Source organism: Sylvia atricapilla, chromosome 4 (assembly GCF_009819655.1).
Source record: "Sylvia atricapilla isolate bSylAtr1 chromosome 4, bSylAtr1.pri, whole genome shotgun sequence".
NCBI classification, from domain to species: Eukaryota; Metazoa; Chordata; class Aves; order Passeriformes; family Sylviidae; genus Sylvia; species Sylvia atricapilla.
The window spans coordinates 53,928,647-53,949,261 of record NC_089143.1 but is presented as its reverse complement, the minus strand read 5'-3'; the positions used below and the strand labels follow the sequence as shown (position 1 = coordinate 53,949,261).

At 37.1% G+C, this 20,615-nt stretch overlaps 1 protein-coding gene across 1 annotated transcript in view; it reads left to right on the top strand.

Moving 5' to 3' along the window:
- Nucleotides 1-20,615, top strand: part of CCSER1 (coiled-coil serine rich protein 1) — a 621,205-nt gene that overhangs the window by 172,290 nt on the left and 428,300 nt on the right. Inside the window, 1 exon segment of the mRNA XM_066317939.1 lies at nucleotides 4,296-4,416. Coding sequence (XP_066174036.1) covers nucleotides 4,296-4,416 — 121 coding nt within the window.

The window sequence follows — 20,615 nt, the reverse complement described above, 5'->3', positions numbered from 1 at the left end:
TTCGATCTGTCTCTTGAATGATGAAAGCTGATAATTTGAACATTTCACAGGCATAAATGTAAATACTTTGGATTATCAGGGTAAGTTCCCAGCTTTCTGAAATCCAGAAATACTTCACTGTTTTCATGTCCCTGTGTCATGATTCCCTTATGCTTCATTGCGCACTGCATATGAACATTTCCCTTCTGTTTTCTCTAGGCAGGTAGTACTGGCTGCTAATTTCATCTTGCATCTTGTGTCAAGGGAGACATTTTCGATAGCAAGCAGTGATAACCAGATTGTCTTTCTTCTCAATTAAAAAAAAAAAAAGGGAGGGGAGGGAAAGTGTGTACAATTAAGTGTTTGAAATAGATTATGTAAATGACATCTCTAGAGCTTAAAAATCTTTTTATTCTCTGGAGTAACACATTCTATTCAGTAGCTGTTGAAGGTTTCCTACTGTCCTACTATTTAGGGAATTAAATTTTTTTCGCTTGTTGGTTCAAAGTAGAAGAAAAATGTTTAATTAGTCATTCTCATAGTTCTTGAAAGAGACAGCAAAGAAAAAAAAAAAAACAACAAAACCCTACTGTTTTTCTTCTCCAACTGTAAAGATCTGTTTTGATAGTGAATGATGTTCTGGGACTGCCTAAACCAGCTAGGGTAAATCCAAGCCAGCACTCCTAGTGATAAATATATGGGGTACTTTTAAAACACTTGGCCATGGAAGAAAACAAGCTGCATGCGTCATTAATCTGAAGGATCTAGGGAGAAACCGTGCAGCTTCAAAAGTAGTACAGATCTTTTAAAATAGTAGTCTATGAAGTTAAGACTGTTTATTTTCCCTTTCTGTAGAGTTCTCATTTATGTGACTTGTAATTTGTAGGTAGTGTCTTTTGTTTCACTGAGGAAAATATGTTTCTTTAATGATAACACAGAGATGTTCCTCTGGTTGTGTTATTTCACTACAACTATTAGCTTGTTCGTGTAATGGTTGAATTGCGAATAAAGGACTGAAAAATACCATTGCACTTGCATGCAAATTGCCATTTTTTTTTCCTAAAGGTATTCAGTGTAGAACAAATTCTGAGATACTGAAAGTTAGTTTCTTCAAGAAACTGCTACAGGTAATATAAAATTGGCTGATTGTTCCCCACGATGTTGATAACTTGTACAGTTTTTTCCACCATTCTGCATGTGTGCATCAGGAATCATGTAGCAGACTGAGACAGCTGATCACATTGATGGCTTTGCCAAACATTAACTCAGATGACAGAAAATTCTGCTTTCCTTACCAATTCATGTGGGAAGGCAAAATTATTAAGTTCTTTCTGTATGTTAAGGAGCAAGTTTGACACGTGAGGGGATTTAAAAGAAGTGATCCCTTAGAGTAATTGTTTTACTGATGCTTGTGGTATTTTGAGGATCAAACAGATTCCGACTCATGAAGAGTACAGTGTGTAGACATAGTGATCCTTTTTTGACGTAATGTAAGCCACTTGTAGATTAAAAAATGAGGTTATAGAAATGAAGCTACACTTAAGAGTGAAATTTGGAGTGTAAAACACAAGCAATCTTAAGTAAAACAATACCCATCCCCATCAGTGTTAAAATTGAGAGTCCATTCAAGCACGTTCTCACTATTTTAATGCAAGTTATGAACAGATAGTAATAGTGTACACTCCAGTTGTTGAAAATTACTTTCTGCTGTGCCATCGCTATTTCACGACATTTTAGTTAATTATACTGTCCCATAATGACTTATGACTGTGCACAGAGAGTTGAGATAAGAAGGAATTGCAGTGATTTTCAAAAACGAGACAAAAAATATTGCTGTCTAGAATGAGGAATAATACAATCCATGAGCTCCAATCACTGGATGACCACTGGGTTTGTCTTCAGCTGTAAATTAGGGGATTATACAACTCCTGTATAGCATTAATTATGAAAAAGCAATTTCACAGTTTTATTCATTCATGAAATTTTTGTAAAGAGTGGGGAACTTGTAGTGTCTTCTTTGTTACTCATGATTCCCTCTTTTATCTTTCTTTGTAACTGCTCTGATGGACAGTGCCTAATCTAGGGCAAACCCTCCCCTGTGATGCTTGTCAGCAGACATTTTACGAGTTCTAAAGTAATAACTTGATATTCTAGTGGTAAGACAGGTCTTCTGAAGAAAAATATGTATTTGCTTAATCCTTTATGCTCCCTGTTTTATCAGTGTTTCTGGTTAAAATTCAGTGACTGAATATCAGTGGTGCACTATGACAGGCCTATTTTTTTGCAATTCTTAGACTGTAAATCAAGAGACAAAGAGACATAAATGTTTTTATTTGCACATACTCAGTCACTGGTTGTAATGAGAAAATACTGTTTTGTAAATTACTTGGTGCCTACCAAGCAGAATCGTGCTAGTAGATGGTCTGCTGGTTGTACATAATATAGTAGGACGTAAAATCACCTAAAATTACTTTTTTTTTCTTATGTTGTCTTTTCAGTTCAATGTATTTTGCATTATTTTCATCCTAATCTGTTGTGCATCAAGCTATAACATAAATCCTACTTGCATGCCTGTAGTCAATATAGCAAGTTCTTTTTGTGCATGACCATCTTTTGGAGATGTGTGTCTGTGACAGTGACAAAGTACTGAGTAATGCTGGTTCCAAAGAAAAAAGGAAGGTAAGACTTCAGTACTGGGCATCTTAGGTGGCTTAGTCACTTAGCACAGTGTGGACATTAATATTTAAAATACAAGCATAAATGAAACTGGTCAACATCAGATGAATTAAATGCAATTATAAGCACTCCTCGAAAGTTTGCTTCCTGACAGAGCTGCCTGTGCTCCAGCCATTTGTGCTGAATGGCTCAGAGCTGCTCAGAAAGCAAAAGAAGAGACCTTTGCAGAAATGTCCAGCCCTGACCTGACCTGTTCCTGTTAGTGTCCCTGTTAAGGGCGTTTGTGGAGTGCCGGCATGTCCTGTTGGTGTGTGCTGAGTTCAGGCTGAAGGTAATTCATGCCCTCAGGGTAAAATGGCACTATCAGCTGTTCTTGACCCAGTTAGGTCAATATGGGTGATGTTTTACTCCAGTTTTGCTTGTTTTGTAAGGGGAGCATAGGCTATGCCAAAGGTATGTTGTCTGTGGGCAAAAAGGAGCCACATAATTGTGGAGAACGGAATAATAGTAAATAAATGTCACAGTTCAATATTCCCAGCTGTACCAGTCTTGCATAAATGTATGAACTTGTGAAATGTGTTCTTTCTGGTTTTGAATTGCTAGGTATTTGCCACAGTCATTCTGGTTTTACAGGCTGTTATTGGATCTGTGGGCATGTGTTCACTCTATGGAATAGGTCTGTATGTTATAAAATACTGTGTGTCTTTCTGTTAAAACGTAGGCCACATTTCTTTTTGCCTATATATAATACACTAAAGTACCAAGTGTAAGAAAAGAAGCTGTCATGCTTTGTTCAGTGAAACTAACTCTTATTTCCAGCTTTTATTTGTTTCAGAAAGGTATGTCTTGGCTGTGAAGGAAATCTATAGCTTCAAAATCAGTAGGGGTGGTCACTGCTAAAAGCTGAATGACCAGTGACACTTAAAATCTGGAATTTAAGAATGTTTATGAGTTCTGACATACATAATTATCTGTTTAGAGGTCAGATACTTTTAGATGTTTATTTATTTGTGCTAATTGAACCAATTGCTCAGCTCAAATGTGTGATCATTCCTCTAGCTCTAAATGCTAAGTTGTAGCATTCAGCACAGTAATCCAGATTTTTATTAAAAGAAAGCATGAGTCAGTATATCAGATAGCACTTCTAGACAATTTGGATTTGGCCTTTTTAGTGTAAAGGGAGTCATTAAAGGTGATAAATCACTAATTATATTACCTTAAATCTATTTTCTTACAAAGTCAGAAATTTTTGAAGATGGGAGGTTTGCCTGGAAACCACCCATTATTTTCGCCCTTATTTTCAGTCTGTGATGAAAAATAACTAAGAAGTGAATCATACTGTGATGCCATTTATGAAATATAAGTCCTTTTAGGACTCAGACACACCAATGAGCTAGAGCAGACTGACAGCAGATCTTGTGCTAGGTAAAAGTTAGTGAATGATCAGTCAATGGTGAAAAAGTGCGACATAAGCACGTGTTAGGAAATGTCCAGCACAGTAGCATTTTCATTGCCTGTGACCAGAGTGAAACCTGGTTAGTTATTTGCATTTGTGTTTATCAGGGTACGAATCGGGTTTTTTTCCCTGTCAAGCGCAAACTGAGTTCACTGTTTAACACTGATACTTTTTGTCTTTGCAGTGTGCCGGGAAGACTCATACCAGTCAATAGTGTCATGTGCTGCTGTAGTACTTACCCCGGTAGAGACCACAGTGGATACAAGGAAAAAAGAACAGATGATAATGCCTGATGTGTCCAAACAGTGAGTTACTCAAATAACATGATCTTTTACTACTGCAGTTTAAACACCAGGCCAGATTCCTTCTCATGAATATGCATGTGCACCCTCCTTTCTCTTTCATCAGGGCTTTCATAGGTGTTTCTAAAAGTAGAAACTGGCCTGAGGCTAAGCTGCTGCTTTTCTTCATTAGCCTACATTTTTTCCCAAGACTTTTGGTAATGATACATATAGAGGGAATAGGCCTTTGTGTGCCAAGAAACTGACTTTTTAAAAGGTTTGATGAGGTGATTCTTTATGTTTAAATAGTCCTTTCATTCTTGCAAGTAGTTGATTTTTATAAAGAAGGTGTCTGTCCTCCCAGCTCATCTGATGTATTTCACTCTTTTCCAGTGTCCATTTTACCTCTATGATACAAGATATAATGGGATCTTCAGAAGGGGGGTAATGTGTTATTTCAGGGAAATTCTGTCTACTTAGTTACAATGTATTTTGACATCTTGCATTAGATGAAAATCATAACCACAGAGTGCGCAGTAACATTTGCCTTGCAATACCGGGCAGGATGGTTATTTCTTAATGACTGAGCCCTTGGAGAATAAAAGTAATTTTGTCTTCATGAAAAGAAAGAAAACACATTTATAAGGCTTTATCACAACACGAACTTGAGGTCTGTGTGTTTTAAAGTGTGGAAGGTATTAAAAGACATGACAATGGATAACATCATTCCTGCACTTACCATTTATGTTTAGTTTTCTGCTTCTCTTGGTATGTTCAAGTTTAGTTTTAAAATTGTCTGTGGAGTCCTGGCTTGCATGCCTGTTACTGTAAGAAAATTAAAACATCTCCTCACATCCCCAAAATCCCTGAAACATCCAAAACACCACTGGTGGGTTAGAGTAGATTAGATGGGTTGTGATCTTGTTACAGATCTATGATTTAAGTCTGTATCTGGCTGTGGTATCTTTTTCAATGTTGTGATAAACCCATTTAATCTAGACTGCCTATACTTAAAATTTAACACAGTATGTTACCTGTTGTCTAGGTATTACTGCAGTGGCCTAATGTTTGAAATGCTTTGAGCATCTAATGGTTGTAGTGCTTCCATTGTGTGCTCTCTGAATACCAGGAGATTGGAAAGGCAGTGGGCTGTAAAATACTGTGCTGAAATCCAGAATAATATCTTTCTGGTTAGTTCAAAGCAGCACAGAACATTTTTTTGTCTTCACTAAAAGGGAAACCTGCACTGCTGTTTGATTGGGGCTTTCATCTACTGTGAAGAGATTCAGCATTTAATAATCTCTTATGAATTCTTAGTAGGAAGCTCTGAGATCTGTTCAGCATGTGCTGAATGAAGCCACCTCCCGGATTTTTGGCATGTTTGGGTTTTTATTGTTTTTTGCAATCTGTTTATTGTTATCTTCTAAAAACACAGACATAACTTTTCCTAAGCACTCAAGAGGTCTCAGAAACATGCTCTAACCTCTGCTACTCTTGCAACACTGATGTTTAAAGATACGACCTGTAGCTCTGGAATTCTTTCAACGAGAAACAAGGTTGTACTTAAACAGATAAAACGTATTTGTACTTCTCTGTATGAAACTGTACCAGTGTGTAAATTTGCTTAAGCCAACATTTCTGACAAACATATTTGAAATTAAACAGAACCATCTTGCTGCAAAAAGTTTTCAACTGGAATTTAGTAAATTTTGTAGAAACCTTAAAAGTAATTGTAAGGAAGTGAAAGCATGCAGCTTCCAAAAGATCTCCAGCATTATGAATGAAACATCAGCATACTGATCTTGCATTTCACCCTCTGCTTTCTACATGCAGATAGTTTTCTTCATATCCAGTTAATGGAAGCAAAACATCCTAATTCCTCCGTGCCCTTGGCATTTGTTGAATTCTACTGAGTGCAATGCAGACTCCATGTATGGGCTGGTCTGCATGTGTGGATTATAGTTATTGATACTCAATTCATGTGGAAAACAACATTAATACTTGGATTTTTATACTTGTCTTTGTGTGCCTATATGATTTTGACTTGCATATCCAAAAATTGTGCATATCACAGAGGGCTGAGCAGCAGCCAGCCATTGGGGTCCTTTAGAGAGATGTTTCTGCCTTCAGTCCCTACAGGGACAGAGTATGTTTAGAATAACTAATGCTTCCTAAAACTACATAAGAAAGTGTGTAATCCAAACCAGATAAAATAGATACTAATGATAATAAAATATTAAACACTTGCAAATAGCTAAAAACAGTTATCTTGTATGCCACAGGAAAATTGCATCCAAGACATTCAGAACACAAGAAGTTGTCAAGACTTGGCAGAAAAAAACCCCAAACCTTTCCATGCTACTTGTATAATATTTGATTAATGATGTTATTTTGTTTTACAAAGAAACTCTTTAGTGGCTTTAAATAATGTATTTTCTTAATGTAATTTTTTTGTAAGCAGTAAATGGTGCCAGAAGTGGTAGCAGCAAATCTTAAGGAGACTTTAAGTGTCCGTGATTAGATCTCATCAGGATTGCAGGAGTGAAGGGCCAGTATTTCCCGCCCCCCCCCACCCCGCCGTGTTTTTTCTTGGAAGCTCAAACCATTTCATCAGGGAGTAATTTCATAGTGATACCCAGGTAATTGCTGACTTGTTGCTCGTGCACTGGGCAAAATCCCTACCTCAATACCAGGAATGGATTTGGCAAGGGGAAGAGCCCACCTTTGTGGTTTTTGTCTTTCCACTTTACAACAGGCACTGAGGCAGAGAAATACATGGTCAGTGTGAAGTTAGGGTGAAAAACAAGAAATGTGAGCTCTGCCTTATTTTATCTTCTCAGCCCTCCACTTTGTCTAGGATGTTGCGTTAGCCTTACTTTATTTTGTAGAAACACAAGACTTAAAAACCTTTTGGTGTTCAAGTTATTGAGGCCTCTTTGTGTTGCCATAGTGATACATCAGTCAGTTGTTCTCAAAAGGTGCCCAGATGCTAAAACAATTGGAACATTTTGAACAGTGAATTCTGCTTACAGAGTCCTAATTTTAGTCCTTCCAATCTGAATTAAATATAAATAAATCAGGTGCTGGCTCAGAGCAATGGTATGAGGAACCCTCACTTCTATTTTAAGTTCTTTGGAGGCTGCATGGGAGGGGAAGCATGGCCCAGGGAACTGTATTTTATCCTTTAAATCAACTTGGCTTCACTGGACAAACTCTTGGCTGAAAGGTCAGCCTACAAGGGACAGGGTGGAAAAACAAGTGTCTGAAGACAGTCCAGTCCTGGAGCAGACAATGTTCTGCTGCTGTGTGATGTTCATAGGCAAACATAGAAAACCATTCAGGTGGTACTACTGCATGAAAAAAGTATAGTGAAATTCAGGTGCTCCATTTCCAAATCAGATTTAAAGTTAAGCTGATAGTTGTGTATTTCATCTGATGCATTTCTTTGGATGTGAGTGCCGTGTATTTCATCTGATGCATTTCTTTGGATGTGAGTGCCGTGTATTTCATCTGATGCATTTCTTTGGATGTGAGTGCCCTACACTTCAGAATAGTGATGGCAACATGCAACCCTCTGAGCTGGCTAATTAAAGGTGGTTTGTGCATTAATGCTTCAGCTGCTGTCGTATTTCTGATTTTGATTTTTACTTAAAGATATTATTTGCTGCTAAAGTGTTCCTAGAGCTACAGATCTTGTTATGTCATGAAGCAGACAGAGTAATTTGACAACTCTTTTTCATGTCAGAAATATTTTCCTGAGTTTTAGGAGAGATTTACAGATGAAAAATGATAGGATGACTGGTAATGTTTTGAAACTGAAAGAAGGTAAATTCAGACTGGATCTTAGGAAAAAGGCTTTTACAAGTGAGGCTGGTGAAACACTGGAACACGTTGCCCAGAAAAGTTGTGGATTGCTCATCCCTGGAGACATTCAAGGGGTGTTGGGTGGAGTGCTGAGCAACCTGATCAAGTTGAAGGTGTCCCTGCTTATTGCAGAAGGATTGGATAAGGTAGCCTTTTAGGGTCCCTTCCAAATCAAATGTATTCTGTGATTTTATTTTATGATTTTAAATGTCACAGATCATTTGCCAGTTCTTCAGACTCTTAAGATCAAGTCAGATATTTCCTGCTAAGTGAATGAACCTGTGGAATGAGTCTTTTCAATATTCTGTCTGTGACAAAACTGTTTCACTTGTACCTTGCAACTGTACTTACCTGAGCATTCTTAAGTGTGAGTTCAAATACAGGAGAAAGCTTCTGGATATCACAGTGACTACCTGGGTGCTTGCTGATGGAAACAGGGTGCTAAGGGGGAGAGTTAAGCTCTGATGCCATTCTGTACAGCAGTGTTTAGTGCAGATGCTAACCCAGGACTTCGGTACCAATATAGATGGGAATCTGGGAAGAATTTTGGTGCATATATAGACTGAGTTTATTAGCAGTAAGCATATTCCAAAATTTAGGAGCTTTTTTCCCCCCTCTCTCAGAGTTTCAAGTTATAGATGTATAATTGTTACATCAGAAGTCGGGTAATCCTTTTTGACTCTTGCAGCCTTGCCTAATTCCTTTCAAAAGAAGTTCAAACCAAGCTAATTACATATTATTCTTCACTTGTTCAATTGTAGATTTTCTTTTCATTCTTTTTCTCTCTAAATTTTTTTTGCATTTTTGATTAATCCCAAGGAAGATTCCCCCCCTCCCCCCCTTGAACCAACAGTGATGTTATTTTACCTCTGTAATTTTTTGATGCTTCTGTTATGATCCTATTAATGAGGGATGCCTCTGCCTGAATTAAGGTGTAAACAAGGGGTTGAGGTGATACTAGCACTATGTGTACAAGCAGTTGCTGCTCCACAGTTTGCCGAAGTGGGAACCCTTGTCTGGATGCATCACCTAGAACGTGCCAGGCCTGGAGCCAGGCCACCCTGCCACTCCATCCTGTGCTTTTCTCATGGCAAAGCCCTTCCGTGGGCTTACAGTCACATTTGCCTGTCTCAGACACCCTTTAAGTCCTTAAAGCCCCTCAGTCAGGAGGTGAAGTGTGGCCTGTAAAGCTGCCAGGCAGTGGTGTCAGCATCACAATGTGTGTCTGCTCTGACAGTCCTTTCAAAAGGGCGTTATTCAGCAGTGTGAAACAGGAATGCTTTTCACACTTGTTAGGAAAAGGGGATAAATGATGGTTGTACTGTTCCTGGATGTTTGGGACAATGATCTCACTCTTTGAGTGAGAGAACAGGGATGCCCAGTGTTGCTCTGGAATGACCATACTTTGAAAGCTGTGGTTCCAGCTCAGCTGAAAAACCTGAAACATCAACTGGATGGCAGTATACTCTCCACCACTGCATTTTAGTGATAACAGGTAGGAAAGGTAGTGTTTTTATCCATTTCTTTAAAGCAGATACTTTGAAATGGAGTAAACATGAGCAATGTCTTTATGCTGTCAGCGGTCTACTTTTACGTTCTTTTATCTATTTTGCTAGTTAGTCTATTTAAGCTCTATTTAGTGACTTCAAGGGGAACTGAAAATTTCTATTTTCTGTGTTGCCTGTCACATGGTCTCCTTGTACATCCTGTGTTGCTTTTTGCATATAATGGGAAAATAAGTTATTTTGCTGTACTTATGTCGTCTTTGAAATGGGAAACGTTTCAGAAAATAGTAAAAATACAGTATTTACACATCTTTTATTTTCTGCTAACTAGCTGAAACTCCTACCTGACATTGCCTCTTGTCTAGGCTGCTCAAATTGGTAACATCTTTCTTCTTGCTTTGAGGAAAAGCAGAACATAAACCAGACGCAGTAGTTTCTGTTTCTTTCCCTGTGTCCAGCCACTGCAGAAATGGGAATGATTTTGTAAAATCAATTATATATAACATTTGTGCAAAATATAATTGCACTGCAAAGTGAATATGGAAGAAACTTGATATCTGATTGCAGAATGAGAGTATCATCAGTTCCCATATTCCTTCTCAGTCACTGCAACCACCAGTTTATAGGAGAGATTGACAGGAAAGCAGTCTACATATGTATTTTATATATCTTAGGCAATTGTTTGCAGCCAAGGCATTATGCAGGTCTGTACAGCTTAATTTGATCATGACTTGCAAATGTTGAATAAACTGGTTTTTGAGATTCACTAATTCCAGTTACTGTACTTAGCATTTTCAATATTTTGTAGTTCAACTCGTGTCTTTTCCTCTTGTGTGGTGGTGAATAGTGTAGGAGGCAGAGGAATGATGGCAGTTGTCCTATGGAGGAAGAGTGCTACAAAGATTTTATCTAAAGTCGTGCCGAGGAAGCTTTGATCCTTTACAAGGTAGTCATTGTTTGGAAAGCTTCCTCTTTCCTTTGAGAAGAGATTTGGTTTCCAATACACAATCAACTATGAATGCTTCAATCATTTTCCTTAAAGTATTACTGATGTGACTGAACTTCATAAAAAGATACAGGGGTGGAATGTTAACCAAAGTATGTAATGAGGTTACTTTGAGTCAAAATGTGGAGTATGAAGAAAACTGCAGCATTTTCTAGTTGAGATAATTGTAACTGCAAAATAAGATGAGTGCATTGTATCCATGTGTAGCTAATCTTCATTAATAAAAGAAAATCGAGGAAACAAAAATGTGCAGGAGTAATACAGCTTTGCTGATGATGTTTCTGAGCTACCAGATCGTGAAAATTTGGATAGAACTTTTCAAGTCAAGATATAGTTACTGTAATGTATATTGGCAGAGTGTGGCCAAAGCGGATTTTAAACATTGAACTGCACAAACAAAGGATAGTGTAGTTATAGTAATTGGGAATACAGTTTTCTCCTTCTTCAACTGCAAGCACTGGACAACACAACTGCATCTACAACTACAGTTTCTGAACTAGTTCTGAAGTTGTCATAAGAAAAACATTGTCACCAAATCACAGTGACATTCAGAGAACAGCTTTGCTCACAGCAAGGTCACTTTGTTTCATTGACATGCATTAAATTCTATACCTTTATGATACCCTAATATCATTCTAGTTTTGGCCATCACCCTAAAAAGAATGTTCTTAGGAGTAAGGTTATCAATTTATTTGTCAGACCTGAGAAAATGTTTTAATTTTTTAATTAAATTAAAATCTGTGCATTCCTTTGCATCCTTCTGTTCTCTGTGAATAGTCACATTCTCCACTATGGTGAAATGCTGGGTGTTTCTACAATAGAGGAAGCTTTAATTACATCACTTGCTTGTCCTTCATGTTCACAAATTTCCCCAAAAGAAGTACATCAAGATAAGTAATTTTGCACTATTTAGTTATAGAGCTTATTTGAAAATATGCCTTTTTACGTACATATATGGGCAGATGCTTAAGATAGACTTGGTTCTGGAGTGCAAATTTTATCCAGTATGTACTGTAGTGTCTACTTTATTTACATAACTGAGAATTACAAGTCAGACCACCAATATTGACTTAATTCCCAAGTGGCAGTCTCACACTTGGCAACCAAGAACTCTTCTAAACTGATGGCCTTAAGTAATCGTTGCAAAATATTCTTGGCAAGTACATTTTAATTAGAACAATGAGCCATAAAACAGTTTTGAATTTTAATTTTGGGCTGAGATTTTTGCTGTGTGATGAAATAGAAATATTTTTTTATGTATATATCAAAACTCCATAATGTCTAGGACAATTGTAAAAGGAGATGTAGTTGAATTAAATAAAATCTTACCTGTTTCAATCAGTGTTGAATTTGATGGTTGCTGTAGGTAATGCAGGCAGAGATGTTTGAGACAAACTTAGGCAATTGAAAATCAGCTATTTTATCTGGGCATCACCATCTGGAGAGCTGCTGTTCTAAGTTGTAGTGTTAGTCACTCATGGTGTTTTTTATTCTAATAAAATTACAGTTTTCCATTATCTTACGTGGCAGCTGCCTAAGCCCTGACAAGCACACCCATCGTCTGCTGGGATGACTGCAAAGCCACTCAGGCACCATGTTCTTCAGAGGTAGGGCTGCAGTGGGGCATGTGCAAAATGACTCATTCATTGACTTTGGATTTAAAAGAAAAAACAGACTTCGTTTTCATCCAGCCTAAATTATTGTCCAGCATAGACACTTAGAACAAGTGTTATTACGCCCTCAGTTTCAGGTATTAAAGGAAATCTGCAGTTTTTATTTACTAGCTACCTATTCAAGGGGCAGAAGGCACTTGATTTTGGGGCAGCACAAAGAATCCTCAAAATAATGACCTTACTGGACTTATGCTTCATTTCAAAAAAGCCAGTTTTTTAGGTAGATGAGTGCAAAGTTAGATCATGGAGCAGTTTTTGAACAACTAGTTCTTGTAACATCCTGCATCAGTTGGGAAGGCAATGTTAGATCCTGTTGTTAACCTTGATGCCTGGTGTTGCCTAATGAGAATTTACAGTTGCTGTGAAGCTTCACTGGAGGAAGATGCTTTTAAAGTACAGAACCAAAGATTTGGGAGCAATCTCACTTCACTCCAATGAGGAGAATGAGAGCAGGGCTAGCTGTGTCCATTTTATTGCTTTTTCGTGTACATCCAAAATCTTATAAGAATACAGAAGTTATTTTGCTGTAAAATTGGGGTAAATATAGTTGCTAAACTTGTTTAAGTCAAGCTTTCACGAACATCATTGGAAGTGCTGAGTCTTAGGAACCACTCCAGAAACAGAATTACACTTTCTAGTCTGTAAAAGTATGCTTTGGTTGTTGGTAATTCTGTTTGAGACCAGTGGTTGTATTTTATCATCCTGCAAGGAAATTAAGGCAGCTTTGGGTCTGTACCTTTGTGCAGCAGAAACATCAGTCTGGGGTAACATTGTCTAAATGCTGAAGAGATGAGGGTGGGGTTGTGGGGGAGGTGGAACCAAGGGATCGTTTGTTTTTTAATTTAGAAGCCTGTGGTGTTTGTATTAAAGTACAGGCTCAATTCTTACAAATTAGATTTCAAAACATAATTGCAGCATCAAATATAAAAATTAATCAACTGTGTTATGACTCGTGAACAATTAAAGTGTCATAAAATGAAAAAATATGAAAGAAATACTCTTGTACATGTGATGCTAGGATAGAAAAGTACTTTACTTGATTAGACAAATGTACTGTAGATTAAAACTAGAAAAAACAGTTCATGTGCATAGCAGAAATATATTTGTTTCACTTTGACAATAATTCAATAATTTCTCTGAAGCATAACAAAGAACAGCATTTCTTCCTTCTTACTGTCATTGGAAGGTGGGGAAAGGAGGGATATCACAGGAAAACTAGGTAGATTTGCATTTCTAATTGCATGGTGTAACTGTTGGACTATTGTGCTGTTTCACAGCTCCTTGTATGATTCCAATGAAAGTATTATCAGGTATTCTTTTGAATCTGATGGGGGAAAAATAATGGTATTGTTGTGGTATTATTACTGGCTCATTGAGGGGTGTTTTGTAGAACATTCCTGAAAACCGTCATCCTGTGCAATGGCTATATTATTGTTAGAAAATACACTACTCTTCAGTTGTATTATCATTACTTAAATGGGAATACTACTGCAGCAAGTGTGAGTTAAATCAGCATGCTGCTTAAAAATATAGAGTGCTTCATGGTTCTTAAGGTGCATCCTAGAGGGAATGAATTATGTGAAAAAATATCCATACCTGCATGCTGTGTTTCATGTACTATCAGGAGGAGTTAGCTTTTTATTTAGCACAATTTAATGCAGAGGGATGTTCCAGAAGTGTGCATAATCTAAATGTTAGTACTTCTAAGAGCAAGATTTGGTTTGTTTTGCAGAGTAAAAAAGAGGTATTAGAGAAGGACAGAAATAATTTTAAGAACAATCTCCTTATCCCCACCTCTAGCTCCAGTTTGCTTTGTTAATTTTTTTGTGGAAGTAACAAAGAAATAGATGCAAGATGCAATATTCCTCTTTCTCTACTATGTACATTTTTCAACATATCTATGAATCGCCCTGGGAGCAGTAATTTTAATAACCTATCAAAATCTATGTTTGCAGTGAGTATTGAATACTTTATTTTTACTTGCATGGATTTACTGATAGCAGAGGTGGAGGACTATAGCTAAAAAAGCAGAAGTAGTGCTGTTGCTCTTTGTTTATCTCCTCTTCACCCTCCTGTTTTTTTTCCAGTCAATACAATTGGCTGCGTTGGCCACCATATGGGATATATAAAACACCTACAGCATAAAAAGTCCAGTGAAAAGCAAGATAGGATATGGGAAGGTGGGAAATAGAGGGAATAAAAGTGGAAAGATTGTGCATCATCACACTAGGACACATGCAGCTTCGGTGCAGTTGGATTAAGACATAAACTTGCAATTATATTGCAGTAGAGTTACACTGTAAAGACAAAATATTGTACCAAATAAGAGTGAATTTAAAAGAGCCAAATGCTGCAACAAGTATTTAAACAGTTATGAGGTGAGTGTAAATGTAAGTATTTCCTCCTGTGCTGTAGGAGCAGGATTAAGCTGTCTTACACTGAGGAAATCAACTAGCCCAGCTGCTTTTTATCAGCAATAGCTGTGGTAGCCACCATCTAAAAAGATGTTTGTGAAGGAAGAATGTTTTTGGCTTTTATTTTCCTGTGTTGAAGATCACAATGTTTCATGTGCTTCCAGGTCCATTTACTGGTTCTTTGTGGTTGTGGTAGGATTTCACTCCAATTGTTTCAGTTTTGGTATTTTAATCCTCTCTTAATCATTTCATAAAGAAGTAGGATGTAGCTTTTGTTGCACATCAAAAAATATTCACTGCTGCTACATTGATTAAATGTGTAACAGCATGTATGGCAGATATATCCACCTAATATTAGTAATAATCCAGATTTAGAGCTTTCATCCCAGCAGCCCACAGCATCAGCTTGTGTGCAGCTTTTATAAATGTCTTCAAAAAACAGAAGCAGAGGAGGAAAAAGAGGCCAATGCTTTCATCGTAAGCATGAGGTGATGTTTTCAAAAGCAAATAGATATACATCAGAATATGACAGGTTAAAACCCCATTTTCCTCCCAGATCAGCTGTTTTATATGTTCAGTGCATCCCCCTAATACCAAGAGAGTTCCTGTGATGAGCAGTACAAGTGGGAGAGGGAAATACAGATGGGAGGTTACTAAGAGTGAGCTGCTGGGAAAAATTAAGGAACACACAGGTACGGAGTCAAGTGAGGTAGCTTTGAGGTAAACTTCCCCATGTTTTAATTATTCATGCTTATAACCTGAACTATTGATAAAACTCTGTCTGTCTGTTCATTTGTTTATGCACAAAGCCAATAGGGTATTCATCTCAAAATACAGTAGTGTTCCTCTAATGATGCTGTTTTACACCACAGCAACACAGACTCTAAACTTCAGAAGGCTGAAAATGACTTCTTTATTTTTGGGATGTGTCTCCCTTATATACTATTTTGCACAGACCAGTCTGATTGGTGACAGGACAAACCTCTTCAATCACATTGGTCAGAGTAGAGGGACATCAAGAAGAAGTCTCTCCTAGGAAAAGGAATGAAAACATAGGTACAATTTACAAAAACATGTCTCTTGTTTACAGAAAATTCTCTGGGAAAAAAAATTCAGGAAACCAAAACATCTCAGATATGAAACCAGGGCTATACTCCATTTTTTTTACTGATCTGCTGTTCCATTCCCAACCTTTCATTCAAACTTTTTAATACTGATTTTTCAGAAGCATGGCAGCCTCATTTCCAGTTATTATGAACTTTTGTAAAATTGACACATTTACGTACAACTTTAATATGTGCCCAGATTGCTGCTTTAAAATATACAAAGTGGAATCTCTCATCTCTCCTGGCAACCAGAGGTGCAAAGTGACAGAGACCTCAAGTCAGATCCATAAAGCAACGTGAAATAAATATTATGAGAACTAAGGATGAAAAACATTATTTTATTTTAGAATTCATTTCTTGATGTTTTGATTGCATTGATCTAAAAGGTCGCACACAGTTTAAAGGCAGAACAGAAGAAACAAGTCCTTTTTAACAGATGAACTAAATGATAAGATGACATCAAGTTGTTTTGTCCTAAAAGATCCCCCTATTAATAGGGCTGTGCTTTGGGCCCTTTTTTTGTAATCCCTTTTAAAATTTAGTCTAATGTTATAATCTTATTTTTGTATTCCTTATCTGGACCTGTGTAAATAGAAGTGATGGATACTTTTGACTAGCAAAATCAGATATTCTATATACATCTTTTTAGAGATACAGTCTAGATAAACACTGCTATATTGATTATTTGTTGTCAATTCTGACAAAGTGTGCTTCAGCACTCCAAAATAGGTAAATAAAAATCTCCTCATTTTCCCATCCAAGGAGCAGTGCACTCTATTTGGGATAATCTATGGAGGAGATAGAAAATAGCATTTATTTTAGTGAGAAGGCACAGCTGTCCAGAATTAAGATTGTCTATTACTTTCTAAAGCCTGTGCTGGTGTCATTGGAACAAACATAGATAAATCCTAGTGCTTGATATCAGATGGATTGAAATGGAAGAGTGACATTAAGGTGTGTAATAGTAACAACAAATACTATCTGCAAGTTCTCTACTCTTAACTGCGCTGTAGATTCAAGTTAGAGAATAAATGCAATGCCATTACAAACCAGATTGTTTAAGAAAACCTAAGCAGGCAAATGATTTTGCCATTTATTCTCTCAGAAATTACTTATGTTTTTTGAAGATGTCACCTAAAACCAGGAGTACATTCACAAGGCTTGGAGTTCAGTCCAGATATCTAACAGGAATGAATCACAAAGCTGAGCCATAATTCAAAAAGGAGTCATATCCCTAGTCAGGTAGGAAATTTTGATCATGAGCTCTAGCAAGGCTTGTTTTTCCTCATATCTGACGTTACTAAAATTCACCTGTTCAAAACAATATTTGATGCTTCCAGCTTCGTGCTGTATCTACCTTCTTCTTCCTGAATTATTTTATTAATGTAATACTACCTACTTAAATGCAGTAAATGCCTTAAATTTCAAATTATTGAAAGCAAACCTGAGTTTATAATGAATGCCTGATAGACTTCAGGGAATCCATAATTTAGATAGCAAAAGAACACTCTGAGTCTAGCTACAAAAACAGATAATATTTGAAAAGGCAACAATTAAATACAAAGAATGGTTTTGGTTACTATGGGAACAGTTAAAGGAAGGTTTTTCAGCATTGCAAGCCACTGTGTGTATACAAGAGAAATTATGTTCTTATGATTCAAAGAAGCTATGAAAGCTTTTCAAGGAAAAGGTTAAATAATAAAAAAAAAAGAATTAAAGCAAAAGCTTTCAAATGTCTCTATCTAATATGTTGGTGGTTTTATATTCTCATTTCCTCCTTCCCCTCTCATTTTTCTGTCACTAATTTTTGGAGTTGGAGGTTTTTTGAGTTGTGTAGCAAAAAGCGCTTTGCAAAGAGGATTAGAGAAACAAAGAGCAATGTGGATGGATTATTTTATTTCTGGGTCTGTTTATAAGAGATCTAATCCTATCTCGTAGATTTGCTTAGGTAAAGGCATTTGTACTATAGATTCACACTTTATCTCACATACTTTCCTTTTTATTCTGCTAACCTGGAAATAATGAAGACAGAAGTTAGAGGAGAAAGAAGTGGGGAAAGTTATCAACTCTGTATTTCACTGAAGTTGAAATGCTTTCTAATGGAGTTGCAGTTATGTTATGTATGCTGTACTTAATATTATTGCTTAGGCAGATGTTAATATTTTTTGGTCTTGCCTTTTTTTTAACTTTAATAATTATCATTGTTTCATCATTTTTTTATATTTGCTAAAATAAAAGAATATCAGACAGGTACTAATTACAGCATCACTTTGCAGTAGACCAAATCTAAAAATACATCATATTTTTATATATAATATAATTTAGATATTTTATACTTTATCTAAATCAGAGGGTTTGTTTATCTGTTGGGGATACTTTTAAAGGGTAATCATCAGAAATGCTCAGTCCTGCATGGAAACTGGCACAATCTACAGGACTTGGGATCACCTGAAATGTAGTGCCTTGGAATAAAAAAAATAGTAGTTCAAATAAATGAGCATATTTATTTTCATGATATGGCAATGAATTTAACATGGAGAAGGTTCTTTGATTTCCTTTAAAAGAAATAAACCATCTCGAAAGTGTGTTTTCTGCTATTATTTAAATATGTATTAAACAGTACTGTCCTATTTCTGTATATCTTCCAAACTTCAGATGTAGGAATGTGCTGACACTGAACTACAATCTAGAAGTTATGTAAATTACACTAAATTTGTAATCTAATTTTCTGTGCTTACTTGTGAGGTGAGTGCCTACCTTGTGATGCTAAGCACCGTTCTGCTCTTTTATTTTTCATACTGAAGCAAGAGTGCTGTATTTTGAGAAAAACATTTTTTGGGGGCAACTTAGAAGTTGCAACTCTTTTTGGATGCCATAATTGTTATGAGGTTGGAGCACAACATTTTATTTTTTTTTTTTGCAGCTGTATATGAATAAGAAGAAAGACTGTTTTGTGTCAGGAAGTCCTGTATCCTTATTGAGACCTGACTGACATCTATGTATACAGGCATAGGTGAGGGGAAAGTCTCTGGATTTAGACCCATTTTTGCTTGTTTGGTACCCTTATTGTGCTTGTGTATGCCTTGTTTTCTTGCAAGTCAGTATTAAAAAGGAAGGATGTGTTCTATATCTTGCAACCGCATTTCATTTATAAAATGAGCCTTTCTGGATTCTGCATTTTGGGGAAAAATATATCTTTTCATAACTTACTTTTGCCTCCACTCACATTGCTGTAGGTCATTCAATAACCTGTAACTTGAAATTGTTGTCAGGAAGAAGCAAATACAATAGTAGGGTGAGATAGTGCTGGGTAGCTCAGTGGCCTTCTCAGCTTCAGATACTCCTTGGCCTTGACATCCTCCTCCATGAAGAAGGAGGCCAGTAAGTTGTTACAGATGGCTTTGTGCTGACCTCTGTCAGTAGTCCTCTGTGGAATTCCCATTGAGCACCAGTGTGGAGGGCATAGGCTCCAAATGTGTGTCTGCCATGATTTTCATGTGCTGCTCCACTGCCATCCTGAGCCTTTTCAAAGGCATATTGAAAAGATGATGAAATTGCTTTTAATGGGCACTGGCACAGATCTGTTGTGCTGTCTGCAGACAAGTGGTTGCCAGGACTGAAATGAGTTTAGTGCTCGGTGTTACCTGTTTGGAATCCTTGTCTGAGCTGTGTTTGCCATCATCTGGGCTGATGGTAATTCTGATAACAAGGGAGAAGAGCAGGGAGAACAGGCACAGCCTGTATGTGGCCGGGAGGAACGAGCACGGGTGGGAATAACTTCAGTAGCACTGACACAAGGCAGGGGCTGTTTTTCTTTGCTTGTTGATGGCTGCTGCAAAGATGACCTCAGAACATGTCAGGAAAAGTAGTAAGAGACAGACAAGAAGCCTAGCTTTAGACAAGAAGAGGTAGTGAGTCCATTCTTATAGACTTCTTCCCTCACTTTGGGAGAAAGCTGACTCAAGAGTAGCCACTGCTGGGGCTTTGTAAGCTGTGTTACAGGTACTCTGGTGATTTGGGGCAGTCAGTCCTTCATAAATTGATAAGTTTCTTTTCCATGAAGTAAGGGCGACCTTGCATCCCTTAATCTTACAGGTGGCATTGACCTGATTTGTCACATTTACCTGTTTTCTTAAATAACCTTTGTGAAGTTAGCAAAGGGCGAAATGGATCATTCAGGAAGCTTACTTTAGTGCCCTGTTTTTGCTAGCACTGGCTGTGGAGAAAGCACAGTTCTGTTGAAAGTCTGGTAGAGTCCTTCTTATTGGACCAGATAATTAATTAATTCTTTAAAATCTTGTCTCAAAAATAGTTATTTATGGTTTTTATGCATGTTCTTGAGAGATAGAGTTACTTTTCTCTGCTGCAATTTGCCTTAAGTTAGTAAGCAGTAAGTAAGCAGTGTTCCTTAATTTCAAACTAATTTTCCCTAAGCCCTGAATATTTTCTAAAATATTTTCCAAATATAGCTTCCTTATTATATATAATGAAATAAAGTCACTAGTAAATAGTCGAATGTAAGAGCAGAGATTATAAATGAGTTTACTTAATAATGCATCGCACTATTCTGTGATCATCCTCAGAGCACTGGCTTTTGGAGACAGGAAGAATTTTGAATCTCTAGGGAAGATATATAGGCAGTGCATCTTTGGGGG